General features: G+C 60.5%; 2 protein-coding genes across 3 annotated transcripts; one reads left to right on the top strand and one right to left on the bottom strand.

The window, feature by feature from the left end:
- Positions 1–1,402: 1,402 nt before the first annotated feature.
- On the top strand, positions 1,403–12,188 carry RASL10B (RAS like family 10 member B). Of its 2 annotated transcripts, none has more exons than XM_064728966.1 (4): positions 1,403–1,854; positions 4,703–5,029; positions 7,548–7,672; positions 8,994–12,188. In XM_064728966.1, exons 2-4 carry the CDS (start codon positions 4,814–4,816, stop codon positions 9,262–9,264), a joined length of 612 nt encoding a protein of 203 aa, XP_064585036.1. In that variant the 5' UTR covers positions 1,403–1,854; positions 4,703–4,813; the 3' UTR covers positions 9,265–12,188. The 2 variants fall into 2 exon arrangements, with proteins under 2 accessions (XP_064585036.1, XP_064585035.1); XM_064728965.1 differs by lacking the exon at positions 1,403–1,854 and adding an exon at positions 2,096–2,632.
- Positions 12,189–12,257: 69 nt separating this feature from the next.
- GAS2L2 (growth arrest specific 2 like 2) lies at positions 12,258–17,648 on the bottom strand. Its single transcript, XM_064728963.1, has 7 exons — positions 17,464–17,648; positions 17,019–17,388; positions 16,197–16,438; positions 15,595–15,702; positions 14,954–15,050; positions 14,406–14,652; positions 12,258–14,252 (listed from the first exon to the last, which is right to left on the bottom strand). The coding sequence occupies exons 2-7, from the start codon at positions 17,374–17,376 to the stop codon at positions 12,953–12,955; spliced, it is 2,352 nt and encodes a 783-aa protein (XP_064585033.1). The 5' UTR covers positions 17,377–17,388; positions 17,464–17,648; the 3' UTR covers positions 12,258–12,952.
- Between the last annotated feature and the right edge of the window lie 440 nt (positions 17,649–18,088).

The following is an 18,088-nucleotide window of genomic DNA, read 5'->3' as shown; positions in this document are numbered from 1 at the left end:
TGTACCCATTTAGCCCTTCTGGGGCTCCAGGGGGGCTGTGTGTGGTGTGACCTGTTTTCCCTGTGGGGAAATGGTAAAATCCTAGGAGTCAGTGATGTGTTTGGATTGCTTTGCACTGGTGCTGTTTTTCAGAGGGCTTTGCCATCTCTTCATCTCAAGCAAGATGGGTTGGGCTGCAAAACCTCTGTGCCAGGCCAGAGCCAAGCTCAGTGCCTGAACTGGCCAGAAATCCAGCAGAACACACAGCAGGTTTGGGGAGTGTTTCTCTGGAGCAGGGCAGCCTTTTCCCTCACCCTGCCCAGCCTTGGCTGAGCAGCCCCTGGAATTTTGGGAGGTTCCACCCTCTGAGAAGGGCAGGTACCACATCAAACAGTGTTGGAAGCAGGTGCACGTGTCAGTTAACAGCAATGTCAGGCTGGCTTGGGGTCCTTGACCTTGCTGTTGTGTCCCTTCATCCATCCCTGGTTTGGGATGGGATCATCATTCCCTGCTGGGGATGGGCCTGGAGCAGCATTTGGCCCCACAGGAACAAGAGCTGCTGTGGGTTCTCAGGGCTCTGCCCTGTCTGCTGCTGTCCTGTGGCAAAGGAAAGGTTTCATCCTCCCTCCCTGTTCTGCCAGAGGCTCCTCGAGAATAAACTGGGTTTTGCTGCTGCTGTGGGTTTGCAGATTTGCTGTGGATTTCCCACCAACCCCCTGGGAGCTGGGTTTGTCATCAGCAGTGTCACCCAGGGGCTCAGGGGACACAGGTGATGCTCCCTGAGCTGGGAGCTGCCAGGAGGGATTGGTCCTCACAGCTTTCCCTGTTCCTGAGGCCACACTGTGGGACAGGGACCTCCTGAGCTGTTCCTTGCTGCTCTGGCTGGAGCTGGGGCAAATCCTGCTGTGCTGAGTGGGCTCCCCAAAATCCCTGTGCTCCCACTGGCCTCACACCCATCCTGCTCGGTGGCAGCAACCCCTGAGCCCATGATGGGCTGTGGGGGACTCAGGGGAGGATTTTGGATCTGGCTGAGGCAGGAGCTGACCACAGCCACCAGCTCTGCCTGTCCCCAGCTGCCACCTGCACATCAGGACACAGAGGAACTCTTGGATGGATGATTTGAGGTTTGCCTTGCACTCGTGTTGCTCAGACTGGGATAAACCTCGCAGCCAGCAGGGACGTGCCGGGATCCAGCCCCACTCCCCTCCCCCCAGCTCCTCGTATATTAAATTTCACACATTAAACTGCAACTGAAGAGCATCTCGGAGGGAACTGCTAAAAATAGCCGCGAGGCTGGAGCCTGGATTGTGCGGGAGAGTTCATGAGCAGCGCGGTCCCCGCGCTCTGCCCGAGACATTCCGGGGCTCGCAGCTGCTCCGTGGCCGTGCGGGGATGGGGAGCAGCGTCCGGGGCTGCTGGAAACCCCAGGGACACACAAATATCTGCATCTCTGAGCATCTCTGCAGGGAAATAACGCCCCGATCCCTGCCGGGGCTGTGACCCCCTTTGCCTGTGCCAAGGCTGTGCCAGTGTCCTTGTGCCCCCCAGCCGCGGGGCTGTGTCTGCTGTCCCCTTGTCCCCAGGAGGGATGTGGCGTTGTGTTTGCCCCTGCACCCCCTCCTCAGCCCGGAGATGATGTTCTCTCCCAGCCGAAGGTGCTGACGAGGCTGGGGGGAGCCCGGCCGAGCCCGTGCGATCGCCGCCAGCCCTGTGCAGACACCTCGGTGCTCGCCGGTGTCACAGCCAGCCCGGGTGGCCTTTGGGGGCTGTTCCGAGCAGCAGAGGGGCGCAGGGACTCCATCAGCAGCGTGTCCCGGGGGTTTGGACCATGGTCCTGGAGGTGCAGGCAGCGTCTTCCCTCTGTCCAGCACGCAGGTAAAGGCTCCGTGCGGGGTGACCCAAAAACGCAGGCACTGCAACAGAAATGTCCCTCCTTTGGGGGGCTCTGCGGGCAGCCCAGGCTCAGGGACCCCCGGGCACAGAGCAGTCCCCGTCCCCGGAGGTGAAACGATGTGCCCGGAGCACAGCGAGCAGCCGGAGGAGGAGGGAAAGAGTCCCCGGGAGGGCTCCTGCCTTCCTCCCCCGAGGGGCTCCGGCCCGGGGGACCCGTCCGGGGCGGGCATGAGAGCCCGGAGCCGCCGGGGAGGGAAGGGGTGACGCCGCTGCACCCAGCACACTGCAGGGGGGACATGGGAGGGTCTTTTCCCATCGGCGCCTCCCCAGAGCCCCGGGAGAAGTCGGTGTCTCTGCTGGATTCCTGCGGCTCGCTCTGTGCATTGCCTGCCTCCTTTCCCGGGTGCTGCCTCCTTCCCTCCAGGGCACTGCCCGCATCCTTCCCGGGCATCCTCCGCATCCCTGCCTGGGCAGAGCCTCCTTCCCTCGCCGGGCGCTGCCCGCATCCCTGCCTGAGCTCTGCCTCCTTCCCTCCCTCCATCCCTCCCCGGGCGCTGCCCGCCTCCCGCCCGGGCATCCCCGCCATCCCACCGCCTCCATCCCTGCCCGGCTCCCCCCGCCGTGCCCCGGCCGGGCTCTCCGCTCCCCCCGGTGTGGCCGCGCCGGGCGGGGGCCGGGCCGGGCCGGGGCTCTGCAGCCGGGCTCGCCGCATGGCTCCGCCGCCCGCCGGGGCGCCGCCGGCCCGGGCCGCCGCTGCCAGGTACGGGGATCGGCCGGGAAGGGCAGGACGGGGGCAAAGTTACCGCTGGGCAGGGCAGGGGTGGATGGCATGAGGGGACAAGGGGGAAAGTTGAGCGCCGGGGCTCTCCGCTCCCCTTCGCCGGCCGGAACGGGGGTGCGGGTGTCAACCCCCCTCGGCATCCCCCGATCCCCTCCAGCCCCAGCGACACCGCGGGCCGGGGGTGCTGCGCTGCCCAGCGCGGCCGGAGCATCCCCGGGAGGGTCTGGATGCGAGGGGTGCGGGGAACGGGGGCTGAGGGATGTGGGGTGAGGGATGTGGGGTGAGGGATGTGGGGTGAGGGATGTGGGGTGAGGGATGTGGGGTGCGGGATGTGGGGTGAGGCATGTGGTGCGAGGGATGTGGGGTGAGGGATGTGGGGTGAGGCATGTGGGGTGGGGGATGTGGGGTGAAGGATGGGGAGTGCGGGATGTGGGGTGAAGGATGGGGAGTGCGGGATGTGGGGTGCGGGACGCTGTCCCCGCCCTGCGGGGCTCAGGGGTCGCTCCTTGCAGTGCCCCAGGCGTGGCAGCGTGGCCAAGGTCGCCGCGGGGGCCGGGGCCGCCCTTCCCGGAGCCCCCTGGAGCCCCCGCCCGGCCCTGCAGCCCGCGGAGCCCGGCCCGAGCCTGGTGCTGAGCGCCCGAGGACCGGGGACGGTCCCTGCCCCACCATCCCACCGAGGGGTGCCCCGAAGGGTCCCCCCGCTGTGCCTCAGTTTCCCACAGCAGCTGCCTGTAGGGCCGGGCACCACCAGGTCGGGCTGTGATGTTTTTGGGGTGCAGTGTCCCCTCGGGCCAGCACAGGGGGCGGTGAGGTTCTGGCGGAGGCAGAGCGGGCTCAGCCCGTGCCCCAGTTCCAGCGAGGCTCTGGTTTCCAGTTGTGTGGCTCCATCACGCTCCGGCCCCGCAGAGGAGGAAGGGTTTGTGGGGACGGGGCTGTCCCTGCAGCAGGGTGGCCCCCCGGGACCTGCAGTGACAGTGCTGTGTGCTGGCAGAGAAAGGCCCTGGCAGGGACTGGCCTGGGGGCTCCTGCACCCCCATTTCCCTGCATCAGGCACAGAAACATCCCCACTGCGGGGCTGGGGACAGGCAGCATCCCGGGGACAGTGCCAGCACCCCGGGGGGACATGGTCCTTGGTCCTGGCGTGAGGAAGGTGAGGGTGGTGTGAGCCATGGCCCAGGGAAGGGATCCCGGGGAGCTCGGCCACTCCAGCACCCAGCAATAGGAACCGCTGTGCCCAGGCTCCCCCTGGGGTAAATAACCTCCATCAAACAGCCACAACAGGGTGTTTGAACCTGACACTTTCCGCTGCTGCCCTGCGCTTCGGGGATGGTGCAGGGAAAATGGGCCAGAGCATCAGAAATTGGTCAGAGCATCCACACTTTGGGATAAAGCACAAGCTGCTTCCTAGGGATGGGAACCAGTGAGAGTGGGGCCCATCCCTCTCCTGTCCCCATCACAGCTCCCGGTGCCAGCGGTGTTTGGGCTCCTCAGGCTCAGCTCCCTGTGTGTGGGTTATCCCCCCGTGTCCCCCTAAACGTGGGCCCTGCCCCGGGGCGGCTCTGGGCTCACCCTGTCAGCCGGCTGCTAAATGAGTCCCCATCAAGTTAATTGCCCAGCCGCTCCAAGGCTGAGAGGAAACGCTCAAGCTGTCGCTCGCAGGCGCTCAGCGATGTCCCCCCGCCCGCTAAAGGCAATTCCAGCTGTCCAAACCCAGGCAAGATGGATTCTCCAGCTTGGGACAGCACCGGGAAGGGACAGCTGGTGTCAGTGGCCCTGCACAGGCTGGGACCCTGAGCAAAGACAGAGCTTTTCCTTGTTGTGGTGCTGAAAGGGCTGAATGTGCCTGTGAGAACCTTCCTGGAATAAAGTCCACTTTATTCCTGGAATAAATCCTGGAATCCTGCCTCTCCTTGGCTGCTGGGGCAGGAGGTTCAAGGAGAACTCTGAGGTCCTGCAGCGCCAAAGCCCCTGGGTACATTGCCAGCTCCTGCTGGAATAAACACCCAGAGAGGTCTCTGAGAGCTGACCAGCTTCTCCTTGGCCTTGCAGTGACGGGGAGCCCCGGCGGGGAAATGCATCCTGAATGGGGCTGAGGCCCCCTGCCCGGGAATATGCAGCCTCGGCACCGCGGGGGCAGCACCGGGGCCGGAGCGCGGCGGGATGGTGGCAACCTTCAAGATCGCCGTGCTGGGAGCGCAGGGCGTGGGCAAGAGCGCCATAGTCCGGCAGTTCCTGTACAACGAGTTCAGCGAGGTGTGCGTGCCCACCACGGCCCGCCGCGTCTACCTGCCCGCCGTGGTCATGAACGGCCACGTGCACGACCTGCAGATCATGGACTTTCCCCCCATCACCGCCTTCCCTGTCAACACCCTGCAGGTACGGCGGCACCCGAGGGCTCCTCCGCCTCTGCGGGTCTGGGTGAACCCCCCTGTGGTGGGGTTTTGCTGTTGGAATCTGTGGGGTTGCGGCTCTGCCTTTTTGGGGGATGTTTGTCCCTCTCTCCATGTCAGCATTTGGTTGCTAAATGATGGATTGTGTCCTCATGGATCCCGCTGAGCAGGTTCAGGATAAAGTGTGCTCTAAAGTTTGGTGGCAGCAAACACAAGAGAGGTGGCATGCCACTCCAAGGATGTGGCTTGGCATTGCCCACAGCTGGGATCCAGCTGGGGTCCTGGAGCACTGGGATCCAGTCCTTGACTGAGCCATAGCAAATCTAGGGCTGGTAAATCCTGTGGTCATACAGGAGACCCAAATTAACTTTATAACGGCGTAAAGAGTGCTCACGTGCTATCCAAGTAGGTAAGGTTAAAAAGCAACTGAGCTGTCACAAGCCCAAGATGCCAATAAGGCCCCTCCCCATCAAGGAAGATCTCAGAACAATGATTAATTGAACTCCACAAAAGCCAGAGCCCAAACTGGGATTAGATACCCCACTATGGCTGACCCAGTGTCAGAGCCAACAGCAGAACATGTGGGTGACACCAGGGGTTCCTGGAGCCCTGATGCACCCACTGCCCAAGCCAGGCAGGGCCTGTCCCCTCCTGGGAGTGGCCATTGTCCCCTCCATCATTGCCTGGGCTTGTTCTGGAGCTCTGAACCCACCAGCTCCTCCTCCACCCCCTCAGGTTCTTCCAAACCCCCCAAAAAGCAGTGTGGGGTTGGAAAGCATTGCCACCAGTGCCAACAACTTCTGGGTGGAGTTAATGGAGAAAAGGAGATGTCAAGCTCATGCCATAGCCCCAGGGGCACAGGTTGTGTCAGCACTGAGGGGAGAGGAGCTGCAGGTTCCCAGCTGTGGCTACAGTGCCACCAGTGGGGCCACAATTAGTCACAGTGTCCCTGTCCCCAGCAGGGCCAGGGTCACAGGGGCCATGTAGTGCTCCAAGAGCACCTGTACCATCAGGCAGGAGGTGAAATGAGCACTCCAGGGGCGAGGAGAAGGTTTAAAAATTAATGGGTGAGAGCAGGGAAGGAAAGGTCAGCGTGAGAAAGAGCCCGAAATAGCAAAGGGTAATTTATTGACACAGCAGCCAATGCTCACACACTCCATTAACTCCCTGCCTTGCTGCACCCCAGAGGAGGTGCCAGTGGGAGCAGATGGAGGTTTCCAGGGAACAGAGGGTGATCAGAGGGGTGGCTCTGAGGGGAAAGGAGAGGGATAAAGCTCTGTCTGCTGGGAAACATCCTGGACTCAGCTCTGTGCCAGGAGCAGCATCCCTGCAGTGCTGTCCTGCAAGGGGAGCAGGAGCCAGTGCCTCTCTGACATGCTGCTCCTGCAGTGCAAAGCTCAAACATCCCAGGAGACCCGCACTGCTGAGGAAAACCACCCTGACAGGGCAGAGCTGCCCCCAGCACGGTGAAATAGCTGCAGTTCTTTGTCTCCCTGGTGTATCAGGGCTCAGAGGAGCCCCGAGGCTGCTGCTCCATCCTCCTGCATCTCTGAGCCCCAGGATCTCCCCAGCATCTCCCCTGGGTGGGCAGGGAGGGGCTGTGTCCCTCTGCCCCCTCCTTCCCCTGCTGCCCCCTGTGACAGAGATAAACCCACATCCCAAAACTCCCCTTTCCCCTCCTCATTCTGATATAACCTCGGGAAAGGCTGATTCATGGCTCTGAGGGGGTTTGCTCAGGGACAAGTGATGCCTTTCCTCCCTGGAGAGTCTTTCTCCTTTGCAAGGCACCCAGGAAGGTTTTGCAGTGCTGCCTGCAGGGGCTGCCATTCCCAGTCCCACTGCTGGGATGGGAAAGTGCCTGAAGTGAGGCAGATTTTCACTCATGGCATGAAAAAAAAAAAAATCCAGTTGTTCCCAGAAACCCAAGGGTTTCCTAACAGCATTAATTTCTTTCAGCTCCAGATTTTGGCTGTAGAGAGGCCACCCCTGCCTGCCTCTGCCCTGGATCCACATCTTGCTCTCACACACTCAGCTCCTGAGCAGCCTCTGCTCCCCTTCTGTCCCCATGTCCCCTCAGACAGAGCTGCTGTCACCTTCCCCCTGTGACCCACAGAGCTGCTGCTGCATCACCCTCAGATGGGGCTCAGCATCCTCCTCACCCGCCCTGCTCCAAAAACCAGGGTGCATCACTAATTAGCACAGCTAATTAGCAACTCTGGAGGATGAATCCACCCAGAGCAGGGGGCTGCATCCAGCCCCACTCCCAGCTCAGCTCTGGGCTGCAATTAGGCTGCAATCTTCCCTCAGGAGTGGAATTGGGGCTGACACATCCTGTTACCTCTCCCCTGGGCTGACAGGGGGGATGTGGGATCTCTGGTGATGGGGCACACACAGATGGGTCTGGGCAGAGCAGAGAGGGGTGCTGGGGCAATGTGCAGCCCCCAGAACAGGGCAGGGCATCCCCCAGGCCCAGAGCCAGGACTGACCCCTGTGTGCCCCCGCAGGAGTGGGCAGACGTGTGCTGCAGGGGGCTCCGGAGTGTCCATGCCTACATCCTGGTCTATGACATCTGCTGCTTTGACAGCTTCGAGTACATCAAAACCATCCGCCAGCAGATCCTGGAAACGAGGTACGGATGGCTCTGGGGAGGTGGCAAGGGAGTTCTGCACCATGGGGGGCACATCCTGGCATCAGAGAGGAGATACCAGACTGGCACAATGCCCCTTGGGCAGGGATGGGAGCCCCAACACCAAGAGAGGAGCAGGAGCCCAGGCAGGCTCCTCTGAAGCCAGGATTCCTGGTCCAGCTGTTCCCTGTCCTGCTCCATGCAACCCAGGGAGGGACGGAGGATTCTCTGCTGCCAGCCCCAAAAATGAGCTGCAAAACGCCCAGCAAAGGCTCTGAGCAAATCCCTGCCTCATTCCTGACAGAATTCCCAGGAAAACAGGATTAGCTGCTTTCTGTAAGATTCCACACCAGCAGCACATCCAACAACACTTCACTTCACTTCACTTCACTTCACATCCACACCTCTCACTCTCACTCCAAGAGAGAAGAAACAGGGTTAAGGTTGGCAGAGCTTTGAGGAGCCTGGCTGGGATCTGGCTTTGATTCTGGCTGTTGATTTGTGCATTAATGAGCCAGGCAGGTGTCCCCTGTGGCTGAGCCCTGCGTGAGCAGCTGCAGGTGCCATGGGGGTGTCACCAGCTGGGGTGTTTGTACAAATCACCAGCGGGACAGGACTGCTGGAATGTGCTTTGAGCTGTTTTATTTTCCAACATCAACCTCATTACATAATTATGACAATGAGAAGATGCCAGCAGCTCACATCTCAAGCAGAAAACTAAGAACTTAATGTTACAACTTACTTTATAATTTTTTGACCAATCACACAAAGCAAAAGCACATTGACAGGAGTTCTATCTAATCACTATAAGCACACGTACCTTTGGTTAAACAATGCTTGCCTATTTTGAATACAAGACCTCCTTGTAAGCTTTAAAACACAATGCACAAAACTCTATTATTAAGCTTCAAACTTTCTAATATCTTTCTAGATAAACTTTTCTGGAAAGTTTAGCTTTCCAGAAAAGTTTATATAAATAGTTTATGTAAATAGCTTAGAAAGTTATTCTAGACAAGCGTTAATAGACACACCATTGTTCTATTTGTCCTTGCTTTTCTACAGTTTAAATAACTTTTCTGCTGACCTATCTCATGGCTGCTGCTTAGCTTTAATCACAGTTCTGCTGTCTCTGAAGCCTGCCTTTTGCAGCTTTCCCAAAACCCTCTGATTTTGTAGATTCCCGCATGAGGGGTGGCTGGACACGGAGGGGAACAAGGGGACAAGGCAAGGCACAGCCAGGAGCCCTTTGGGGATGGGTTGAGCTCTGTGGGCTGTCCCTCTGTGTCCCTCCCTGCCATCCTCCCTCACCTCCCGCCCTCCCCAGGGTCATCGGCACCTCGGAGACGCCCATCATCATCGTGGGCAACAAGCGGGACCTGCAGCGGGGCCGGGTCATCCCGCGCTGGAACGTCTCCAACCTGGTGAAGAAGACGTGGAAGTGCGGCTACATCGAGTGCTCGGCCAAGTACAACTGGCACATCCTGCTGCTCTTCAGCGAGCTCCTCAAGAGCGTGGGCTGTGCCCGCTGCAAGCACGTCCACACCACCATCCGCTTCCAGGGCGCGCTGCGCAGGAACCGCTGCACCATCATGTGAGGAGACCCCTGCCCAGGGACCCCCAAACCCTGGGATGGTTCTGCTGCACCATCATGTGAGGAGACCCCTGCCAGGGACACCCCAAACCTGGGGATGGTTCTGCTGCACCATCATGTGAGGAGACCCCTGCCAGGGACACCCCAAACCTGGGGATGGTTCTGCTGCACCATCATGTGAGGAGACCCCTGCCAGGGACACCCCAAACCTGGGGATGGTTCTGCTGCACCATCATGTGAGCCCAGGGAGCTCCCAAACCTGGGGATGGTTCTGCTGCACCATCATGTGAGGAGACCCCTGCCAGGGACACCCCAAACCTGGGGATGGTTCTGCTGCACCACCCTGTGAGCCCCCTTCCCAGGGACCCTAGGGCTGCCCAAATTTGGGGATGGTTCTGCTGCACCATCATGTGAGCAGCCCCCTGTCCAGGGACCCTTCAGGGGGCTGCCCAAAATTAGGGATGGTTGTACTGCACCATCACATGAGCTCCCCCTGCCCAGGGACCCCCTGAACCTGGGGATGGTTCTGCTGCACCATCCTGTGAGCTCCCTGCCCAGGGACCCCCAAACCTGGGGATGGTTCTGCTCCCCGGGCAGTGGGAGCTGTGCTGGAGGCACCTCTGGGCTTGCTGAGGTGACATTTGGGGACAGGGGGTGCAGGGGGACAGTGAGGGGTGAGGGATGGCCCTGAGCTCTCTGCGAGCCTGCAGAGCTTGAGGCCAAAGCCATCCCAGGGGGTTGTACATGCCACTGGAGGGTGGAGGAGGTGCCCAAATTTTTGGCTGTCCCTTCATCCTTGCCAGTTCCTGCCCTGGCAGCACAGGGGCAGCTCCTGGTGCTGCCTCATCACCTGCTCCTGGAAGGGAATTATCCAGCACCTGTATCCTGGTGTTCTGGGCATGGCTCTGTCTCTGGGGCACAGGGAAACAGGAGCTCTTCTTTTCCCCTTGTGGGATTTCTCCCTGTGGAGGGCAGAGCAGCCAGATTACATGCGCTGTCTTTAGGTTTGGTCAGGTCAGACCTCCAGGTGGATATTCTGGATGAAAGCAAAAAAAGGGGGGAAAAGTAAATCCCAGTCCTGCTCCTGACACCCCCAGGAGCTGAGTTCTGCCTTCCCAGGGCTCTGAGCCCCCCTGTGCCCCAGCACAGCCCCAGCACAGGAAGGCTGTGAGCACCAAATAACCTGGGAATGCTCCTTGCTGGGCAGGTCACCCCTCTGCTACCTCTGCTCCTGGGCTCAGCAGGTGACCAGCTTTGCACCCCAGCCCCTGGGGTGTCCTGGGCAGGTGGGCACCCCCCTGTGCCCCCTGTGCCCCCGGCAGTGCCACCAGGCTGGGTTTTCCCACAAGGATGTTGCCTCGGCAGCAACAGGGAGCTGGAGCAGCACTTCCAGCTGAATTCCTGCTTTGTTTTTTTTTTTTCTCTCTCTGCATATCCCTAATAGCAAAGTGAGTCCCCCATGTTTTGGTTTTTTTTAATTGTTTAATTATTATTTTTTAATCTTGTGGTTTGTGTTTGCACCAGAGCCGCAGCTCGCCTGCGTGCTGCCCTGCAGGGTGGGCTGGCAAAGGGCAGCCCCTGCTAGGAAATGGTGATGGGGTGGTGGAGGCAGAGCAAGAGGCCGAGAGGGTCGTGGTTTCTCCATGGCTGGTCCCTGTGACACACAGGGAAACACCATCCTCACCTGCTGAGGCAGGATCTGAGTCTGATCCATGCTCCAGCAAATCCATCCCCGTGATTCCTGCTGCCACAAGGAGCTGGAAGGGTTCATCAGAACAGGACACCCAAGCCCTCTCTGCCACCACAGCCTGGTGTCCAGCACAGCTCCACTGTGCTCTTGGAATTGCTTCCCATCCAAGGCAGCTCCAGCTGAGCTCCAGTGCCTCTGACCACCCCATCCCTGTGCCAGGGCTGGGCGTGCATCCTGCTCCTCCCTCCCTGCTTGGGGAATCAAACCCCTCGCTCCAAAATTTAAAACAAAAAAAAAAAAAAGGAAAAAAATTAGGAAAGGCAATGGGGGGACATGAGTCCATCTCAGCCAGGAAGGGCAGTGGCACTTGTCACCATCCCTTGCCTTCGTGGCAAACCTGGCTCCCTGTCCAAGCTCATCCTGACAGGATTTATTAACATATCTGAGTCCACTTATCGATCTCTGGCTAGAGCTTTACCCCTCCAAATTGTCTGAGAAGGAAATTCCTTGGTAAATGCTAATAATAAAGCATTTCTAAAGTGCTCACACTACACATATCAACGACTAAGCCAATACATTGTTTGTTATAACCCTGTAGCCTGCAGTTTATAGCACAATTAGTTACAGGTTTTTATAGCATCTATTTAGTATTTTGAAGAAAAAAAAAGAAGAAAAAAAAGGTTATAAATATAATTGTTATATTCTATTGTACTTTATAGACAGAGGAAGTTATATTAGTAATAACAACAACTCTCACTGCTTCCACAGCACTTCCCAGCTCCTGGAAGAACGAGGGCTACACAGAGCTCCTCTCCCCAGAGCCCAGGAAGGGGTGGGTGGTGCAGGCAGGGAGATCCCAGCTGTCCAGGCGCAGGGATTGGAGCACGAGCACCCTGCGGCCCTACTCACACCTTACTACAGATTTACCACTCACCCAACGCCTCCCTGGTCCTGCTGAGAGCAGCCTGGGCCTGTCCCAAGCTGGGATGTCCCCACTGCTGTGCCCAGGGCAGTGCCAGGTCCCTGCCCTGTGCTCCTGGGGGTGATGCTGGGTTCACCAAGGATGCTCCCTTCTCCTCCTCCTCCTCCTCCTGCCCCACTGAGCATCCCAAGCCTGGACTTGGCTTCCCTTTCCCCCCTGGACTCCTTGTTGGAGATTCCCGAGGTGTCTGCACCGCCTGTGACGCCCTGCACCTCCTTCTTTGAAATTGAATTAAAAATCAGGTCTGTCCCCTTGTTCTGTACCGGCCTCAGGAGTGTTTTTGCCAGCAGGTTTTTGCATTCCCTGAGTCCCAGCGCTCACATTTGCAGCTCCTCTGCAGGGAAGTGGGGCTGGCTCCATCCTCTTGTGGAAAATGAGACTCTCCTGGGCATTGTGGGGCTCTCAGGGGGACGATTGCTGTGCCCACATCAGGATTATCCTTCCTCCCTCCACACCCACACAGAAAAGAAGTGGAAATGGAGTTTTGGCACATTTCTATTGCACAAACAGCATTGCTGGGGGCTCGGGGGCAGCAGTGCCTGTGCTGTGACCCTAATTTGGAGAATTATGGTGACATCCAGCACCCCTGAGGGGACCACAGCCATCACAGGGTCCCTCCTGTGACCCCCCAGCACTCATGGAGGCTTTTGGAGCTGTCAGACACGGGGCTCACTGGTGCAGATGGGGAGCACTGAGGTGTGAGATGCTTTTTATGGGTGTCAAGGATGGGGTGTCCCCTCTCCAGGTGTGGCTAAACCCTTCCTCCTGCAGAAAGCCTTGATTTGGGGCTGGATTTTTCCAGTACAAAAGTGCCTGTTTAGCAGGATTACCAGAAAAATAAATCCATTGGGAAGGATGGGGTGCAGCAGTGAAAATGAGGTGGAACCCCCCGGGCTGTGTGGGAGCAATCCCACCAGGGATGGTTCTGCTCCATCTTCACCTTCAGCATGGCTCCCACCCTCGGAGGGAGGGCTCCGTCGGTCTGTCCGTCCGTCCGTCTGTCCGTGCCTCGGGCTGGGCTCAGACCCACGACTCCTCCTCCTCATCCTCGCTCAGCCAGGTGCCGCTGTCCCCCGGGGAGGGCTCGGGGCGGGCGCTGCCGCTCTGGGGGGCCCGGGGGGCGCCCGGGGGTCGCCGCTGGCCCCGGGGCCGATGCCCCAGCGGGGTGGGGATGCGCGAGGGGCGCTTGCCCGGCCTGTGGTCCCGCCGGGGCCGCACCTTGGGCCGCAGCTTCAGCTTGTAGATGGAGGGCACCCGCTCGGGCTTCTTCAGGCAGCGCCGGGGCTTGGTGGCGATGCTGGCCCGGGGGGTCTGGCCCCCCATTCCCGGCCCCCCTGCCTCTCCCGGGGCCGGGGTCTGGCCCCCCATTCCCGGCCTCTCTGCCTCTCCCGGGGCCGGGAGCTCCGGGGCAGCTCCTGGGGCAGTTTTGGGGACCTGTCCCCACATCCCCACGGGGCGCAGGGGCTGCGGGCCGCGGGACAGCTCCTCTAGCACGCTGGCATAGCCGGGGGGCTGCGTGTGCCCACAGCAGGCCCTGAACCCCTCGGGGCCATCCTGTGCCCCTCGAGGTCCCTGGGTGCCCCCAGTCCTTGTGCTCGGGGCTGGGTGGTTCTGTCCTGTCCCCTGGGGACTGTCCCCAGCATCACAGACCCTGCACTGCCCCACAGAACGGCCCTGAGGGGTGGCGGGCCGAGGGGCCGGGCTGGCTTTGAGGGAGAGTTTAACGCTGCTGTCCAATTTCGGGGCTTGGCTGGAGCAATTCCGGGGTGAGGGCTGTCGGCCCCGGCCCAGGGCTCCTTGCCTCCCTTCCCGTGGGCTCTTCAGGCTCCGGGGGTCTCCTGGAGCATCCTGGAGCGAGGAGGGGGTGCAGACCTTGAGGGGACTGGGGGCTCGGGGTGCGGTGGCTGTCCCCGTTTCCTGCGGCCTGGCAGCCGGCACAGATGATTTTCCTCCTTGCTGGGCGCTCCTCGGAGCTGCCGGTGCCGTCCGTGGGCTGGGAGCTGCGGGCCTGCCCCGTGCCGGTGCCACAGGGATGGATGATGTCCCCTGGCCGGATGATGTCCCCGGGATGGATGATGTCCCTGGGCTGGATGATGTCCCCAGGCCGGATGTCCCCAGGCTGGATGATGTCCCTGGGCTGGATGATGTCCCCGGGCTGGTCCCTTGCCATGCCCTGGGCACCCCCGCGCCGTTCGGGGCGCTCAGCCGGGACGGGGTGGGTGCCCGGCCCCTCGCTCCGAGCCCAGGGGAGCCGGATCGGGCCGGTGAGCGGGATGGTGGCGGCTGCCTCCCCAAAGGGACAGCGGGTGGCTCCCGCATCCTGCAGGGACAGACAGCGGGGAGGGGCCGGGAGCTGCTGCATCCCCCCGGTCCCGCCTGGTGCTGGGCACCTCCAGACGGGAGAGGGGAAAAATTCTAAATATGCTACCAAACCGGCTCAGTTTGGGGCACGAAGCATCTCTGCAGCACTTACCTGCCCGAGGGGACCCTCCGGGGCTGTGCCGGCTCCGTTTGAGGGCTGGCCCCCGTCTGGCGACCCCAGCGCTCCGGGGAGGGGGCGGCAGGGGGGACGCGGCCCCCCCAGGGCACGGGGGGCAGGGGGCTCTGGGAGCGGCTGATGAGCAGCAGGGCGGGCTGGGGGCTGCGGGCGGCCGGGCACAGCCGCACCTCGTGCTGCACCTGCTGCTGCGGGCTCCGGCCCTTCCGGCCTTGTTTGTGAGCTGCGGGGACAGCGAGGGGGGCTCAGCGCCCCTGTGCCATGCACCCACCCGCGGGGAAGCCCACCCAGCCGTGGGTCAGCATCCAGCCCCCCGAGAGTGCCTGTGCTCCCTGCAAAGCGGCTTTGGGGGTCCGGCTCCATCCTGAAGTCTTCCATGACCTCTAGTGGCCACCAAAACCAAAGAAAGTCCCCAAAACCCGATATTTCTCGGCATGGCTGTACCAAAGCCTCCGAGAAGCATCGAGACCAGGCACAGACCCCATCCTCAGCCAGCCGCGGGGTTTGGGGACGTGGGGACTCACAGAGCGACGTGCAGCGACACGGGTCGTGCTTGTCCAGGTAATGCTCCAGCGTGTCCCAGCCGCCCCCGACCCGCACCATGACGTGTTCCCGCAGGATCTGGGGACATCGGGAATGTCCGTGCCAGGGGACACCGGCAGCAGCCTGGGGGTGGCACCCCCGGCCGGGCTTCGAGAGCTCTGGGCTGGCCCCAAGTGCCACCAGTGTCCCAAAGGGCAGCTCTGGGCTGGCCCCAAGTGCCACCAGTGTCCCAAAGGGCGGCTGCGCCCCTTGCTCAGCTCCTGAGGCCATCCCGACAGGTTTATTTTGTCACCACAAGGAGGGTGAGGGATCCTTTTGGAAAATCCCTGTCCTTCGTGGTGTGCTGAGTTCTTTGGCCGTGCTTGGGGATGGATTCAGAGCATCCCAGTGCTCCCATAGCTGGGTGGGAGCAGGCTGTGGCTCTGTGGGGGTGTCAGGGTTTGTCCCACACACATGGGTGGTTAAATCCATACCAACATCTGTGACAGGGCTGAGCTCCCCTGCTTTGGGAATAGTGATCAAAACTCCCACACAGACTCTTTTGGGGGATGGAAAGGGGGTCATGGCAGCAGAGCAGAATTCCTGATGTTTTCCCCCAGGAGCAGGGATGGAGCAGACTCACCCGCACAAAGATGAGGCTGTCAGAGCCCCCCACTCGGTATTTCCCTTCAGAGATCTTGATCATGGGGAACTGCACAGGGCAGGTACAGCGGCTCACCAGGTGCTGCACCTGAGGGTGGCAGGGATGGGTCCTCCATCAGGGCTGCTGGGAAAGGTCCTGGGGTGACCATGCCCATCCCCATCCATCCCCATCCATCCCCATCCTCATCTCCATCCAATCCATCTCCATGCCCATCTCCATCCATCCCCATGCCTATCCCCATGCCCCACTATTCCATCCCCATCCATCTCCATGCTCCTCCCCATCATCCCATCCCATCCCATCCCATCCCATCCCATGCCATCCATCCCCATGCCATCCTAATCCATTTCCATGCCTATCCCCATCCATTTCCATGCCCATCCCCATCCACCTCCATCTCCATGCCCATTCCCATTTCCATTTCCATTTCCATTTCCATTTCCATTTCCATTTCCATTTCCATTTCCATTTCCATTTCCATTTCCATCCATCTCCATGTCCTCCCCCATCCATCTCCATGCCCATCTCCATCTCCATCCATCCCCATCCCCATTCCCCCCATGCCCCCCTGCCCCTGGCACCATCAGGTCGAGGTTCTGCAGGTCCCGTGGTGCCCTCCTGGGTGCCCGGGGCAGGCTGGGCTCTGGGGGAGGCAGCTCCATCTCCTGCCGGAGCTCCTCCTCGATCTCCTCCTCCATCTGCACCAGGGTCGGGGCGCGCACCCCGAAGCGCGAGGCGTGGCGGGCCAGCTCCAGCAGGCACAGCACAAAGTTCTTCTCGTTCTTCCTCAGCACCAGGTCCTCTGTCTCGAACATCAGCACATCTGGGCAGGGCAGGACATGGCATCCACGTGGGGATGGGGACAGAGCAGATGGGGGGCACAGATGGAGGCAAAACCCACCCAAAGGGTGCTCCTCGCTGCAGCCATCCCACCAGGAATAAGCAGGGTTCAACAAGAGTTGGGGTAAGTGATAAAGGAGAAAGAGCTTTTCCTTTTGGGCACCTGCAGCTGTTTCATGGCATCCCAAAGGCACAAAACTCAGTGTCTGAGAGCCCTGAGGATGTCTTGCTCTGTGCCACTCCCCTCTCTGGGCATCCATGGGGGTAGGACAGGGTGACAGATGCTTTGCTCAGAGCCAGGACTTCTCCTGCTGTCCTTAGGGCTGGGATCGTGCCGTGCCTGGCATGATCTGTGCCATCCACCCTTTCCTTTGCCATTCCTCCTGTGCATATCTACACCTAAGCAAACCCTCCAGCCACGTGTCAGCACACTGAAAACTTGCACAAGGGATGCCAGCTCAGGGGTGCCAGCACACAGAGCTGTCCCATGCAGGGGTGGCGCTGGGTTTGGGGGCACACGGCAAAACACAGAGACATGGCACAGCTGGGGCCTGGCATCCTACCTTTGATCCCCATCTCCTTCCTGCACCACTGGATGAAGTTGGAGATGTTGTCCCTGGCCTGGAAGGTGCCAGGCTGTGCTGTGAGGTTGCAGGTGACACCGGCAGAGGGCAGGTGGAGGTGCTTGGCCACCTCGGGGCACACCTGGGCAAACTCCCCTGCCACCTGGGTGACGTGGTTGGCGTGGGAGCACAGCACAGCCCCTGTCTCCAGCACCTCCAGGAAGGTGCCCACCTCGATGTCAAGGCCATGGAGCTCCTTCAGCCACTCTGCCAGGTCCTCCTTCATGGCGTACAGGTACTGCCCGCTGGACTGGTAGGGACGGATGCTGCGTGTCCCCGTGCCCGGGGTGCCCCACATTCTGCCATAAGACTGGGAGGGAGAAGGATGGTGGGGACATGGCTGTCCCTGTGCTGTCCCTGTCACCTCCCCGGCAGCCACACTCACCTGGTGCCTCTTGCTCCCTGCCACTCGGGGTGGTGGCAGTGTCCTGCTGGTGCCCCGAGCCCTGCAGTGGTGCTGGGGAGAGGAAATCGCCCTGCTGGGTGTTTTGTTTCCTTCCCAAGCGCAGATCGCAGATCGCTTCTCCTTGGTGACAAGGGACTGGCTGCAAACACTCCCTGTTAACCCTGCAGCACCCGCTCCTCTCTCACAGCCCTGCTCCTCCCCAGCCATGCCAGGGGTGGATTTTCCCCCAAGGTCCTGGCTCCAGGGCAGGAAGGAGTCAGAGAGCAGCTCCTCAGCACCCAGGATGCTCCCAGCCACACGAGGGGGATTTTCCCCCTTCCCAAAACCCCTACACCCACCTCCAGCACAGGTGAGGTGGCCACAAGGTGCATCTTCAGGGCGACCTCAAGGTGAGGAGGGTTCATTTTCACACTCACCTTTGGGCTTTCCCTGCTCTGTGCTGCTTCCCAAACTCCTTCCCCCATTGCCCACAGCAGCGAGGTGAATGGGAAAAGCTCCTGCAGGGATGGAGTGGCTCCAGGAATTGGGGCTTTAAAGAAAGAACTGCCCATGAGTGGGCACCTCTGGGAATGTGGGACACTCCCTCCCCAAGCCAGGCCTTGCA

This window comes from Zonotrichia leucophrys, chromosome 19, assembly GCF_028769735.1.
Source record: "Zonotrichia leucophrys gambelii isolate GWCS_2022_RI chromosome 19, RI_Zleu_2.0, whole genome shotgun sequence".
Lineage (NCBI taxonomy): Eukaryota > Metazoa > Chordata > Aves > Passeriformes > Passerellidae > Zonotrichia > Zonotrichia leucophrys.
Note: the sequence above shows the minus strand (reverse complement) of the source record. Positions and strands in the feature narration are given on the sequence as shown.

Excerpts from the sequence above, each read along its gene's own strand:
- RASL10B (XM_064728966.1), top strand. The coding sequence starts at position 4,814 with ATGGTGGCAACCTTCAAGATCGCCGTGCTGGGAGCGCAGGGCGTGGGC. Across the intron at positions 5,030-7,547 it reads TCCCTGTCAACACCCTGCAG|GAGTGGGCAGACGTGTGCTG; the intron begins GTACGGCGGCAC and ends GTGCCCCCGCAG. Across the intron at positions 7,673-8,993 it reads CAGCAGATCCTGGAAACGAG|GGTCATCGGCACCTCGGAGA; the intron begins GTACGGATGGCT and ends CGCCCTCCCCAG.
- GAS2L2 (XM_064728963.1), bottom strand. The coding sequence starts at position 17,376 with ATGTGGGGCACCCCGGGCACGGGGACACGCAGCATCCGTCCCTACCAG. Across the intron at positions 15,703-16,196 it reads TGCAGAACCTCGACCTGATG|GTGCAGCACCTGGTGAGCCG; the intron begins GTGCCAGGGGCA and ends TGCCACCCTCAG. Across the intron at positions 14,253-14,405 it reads CGGAGGGTCCCCTCGGGCAG|GATGCGGGAGCCACCCGCTG; the intron begins GTAAGTGCTGCA and ends CTGTCCCTGCAG.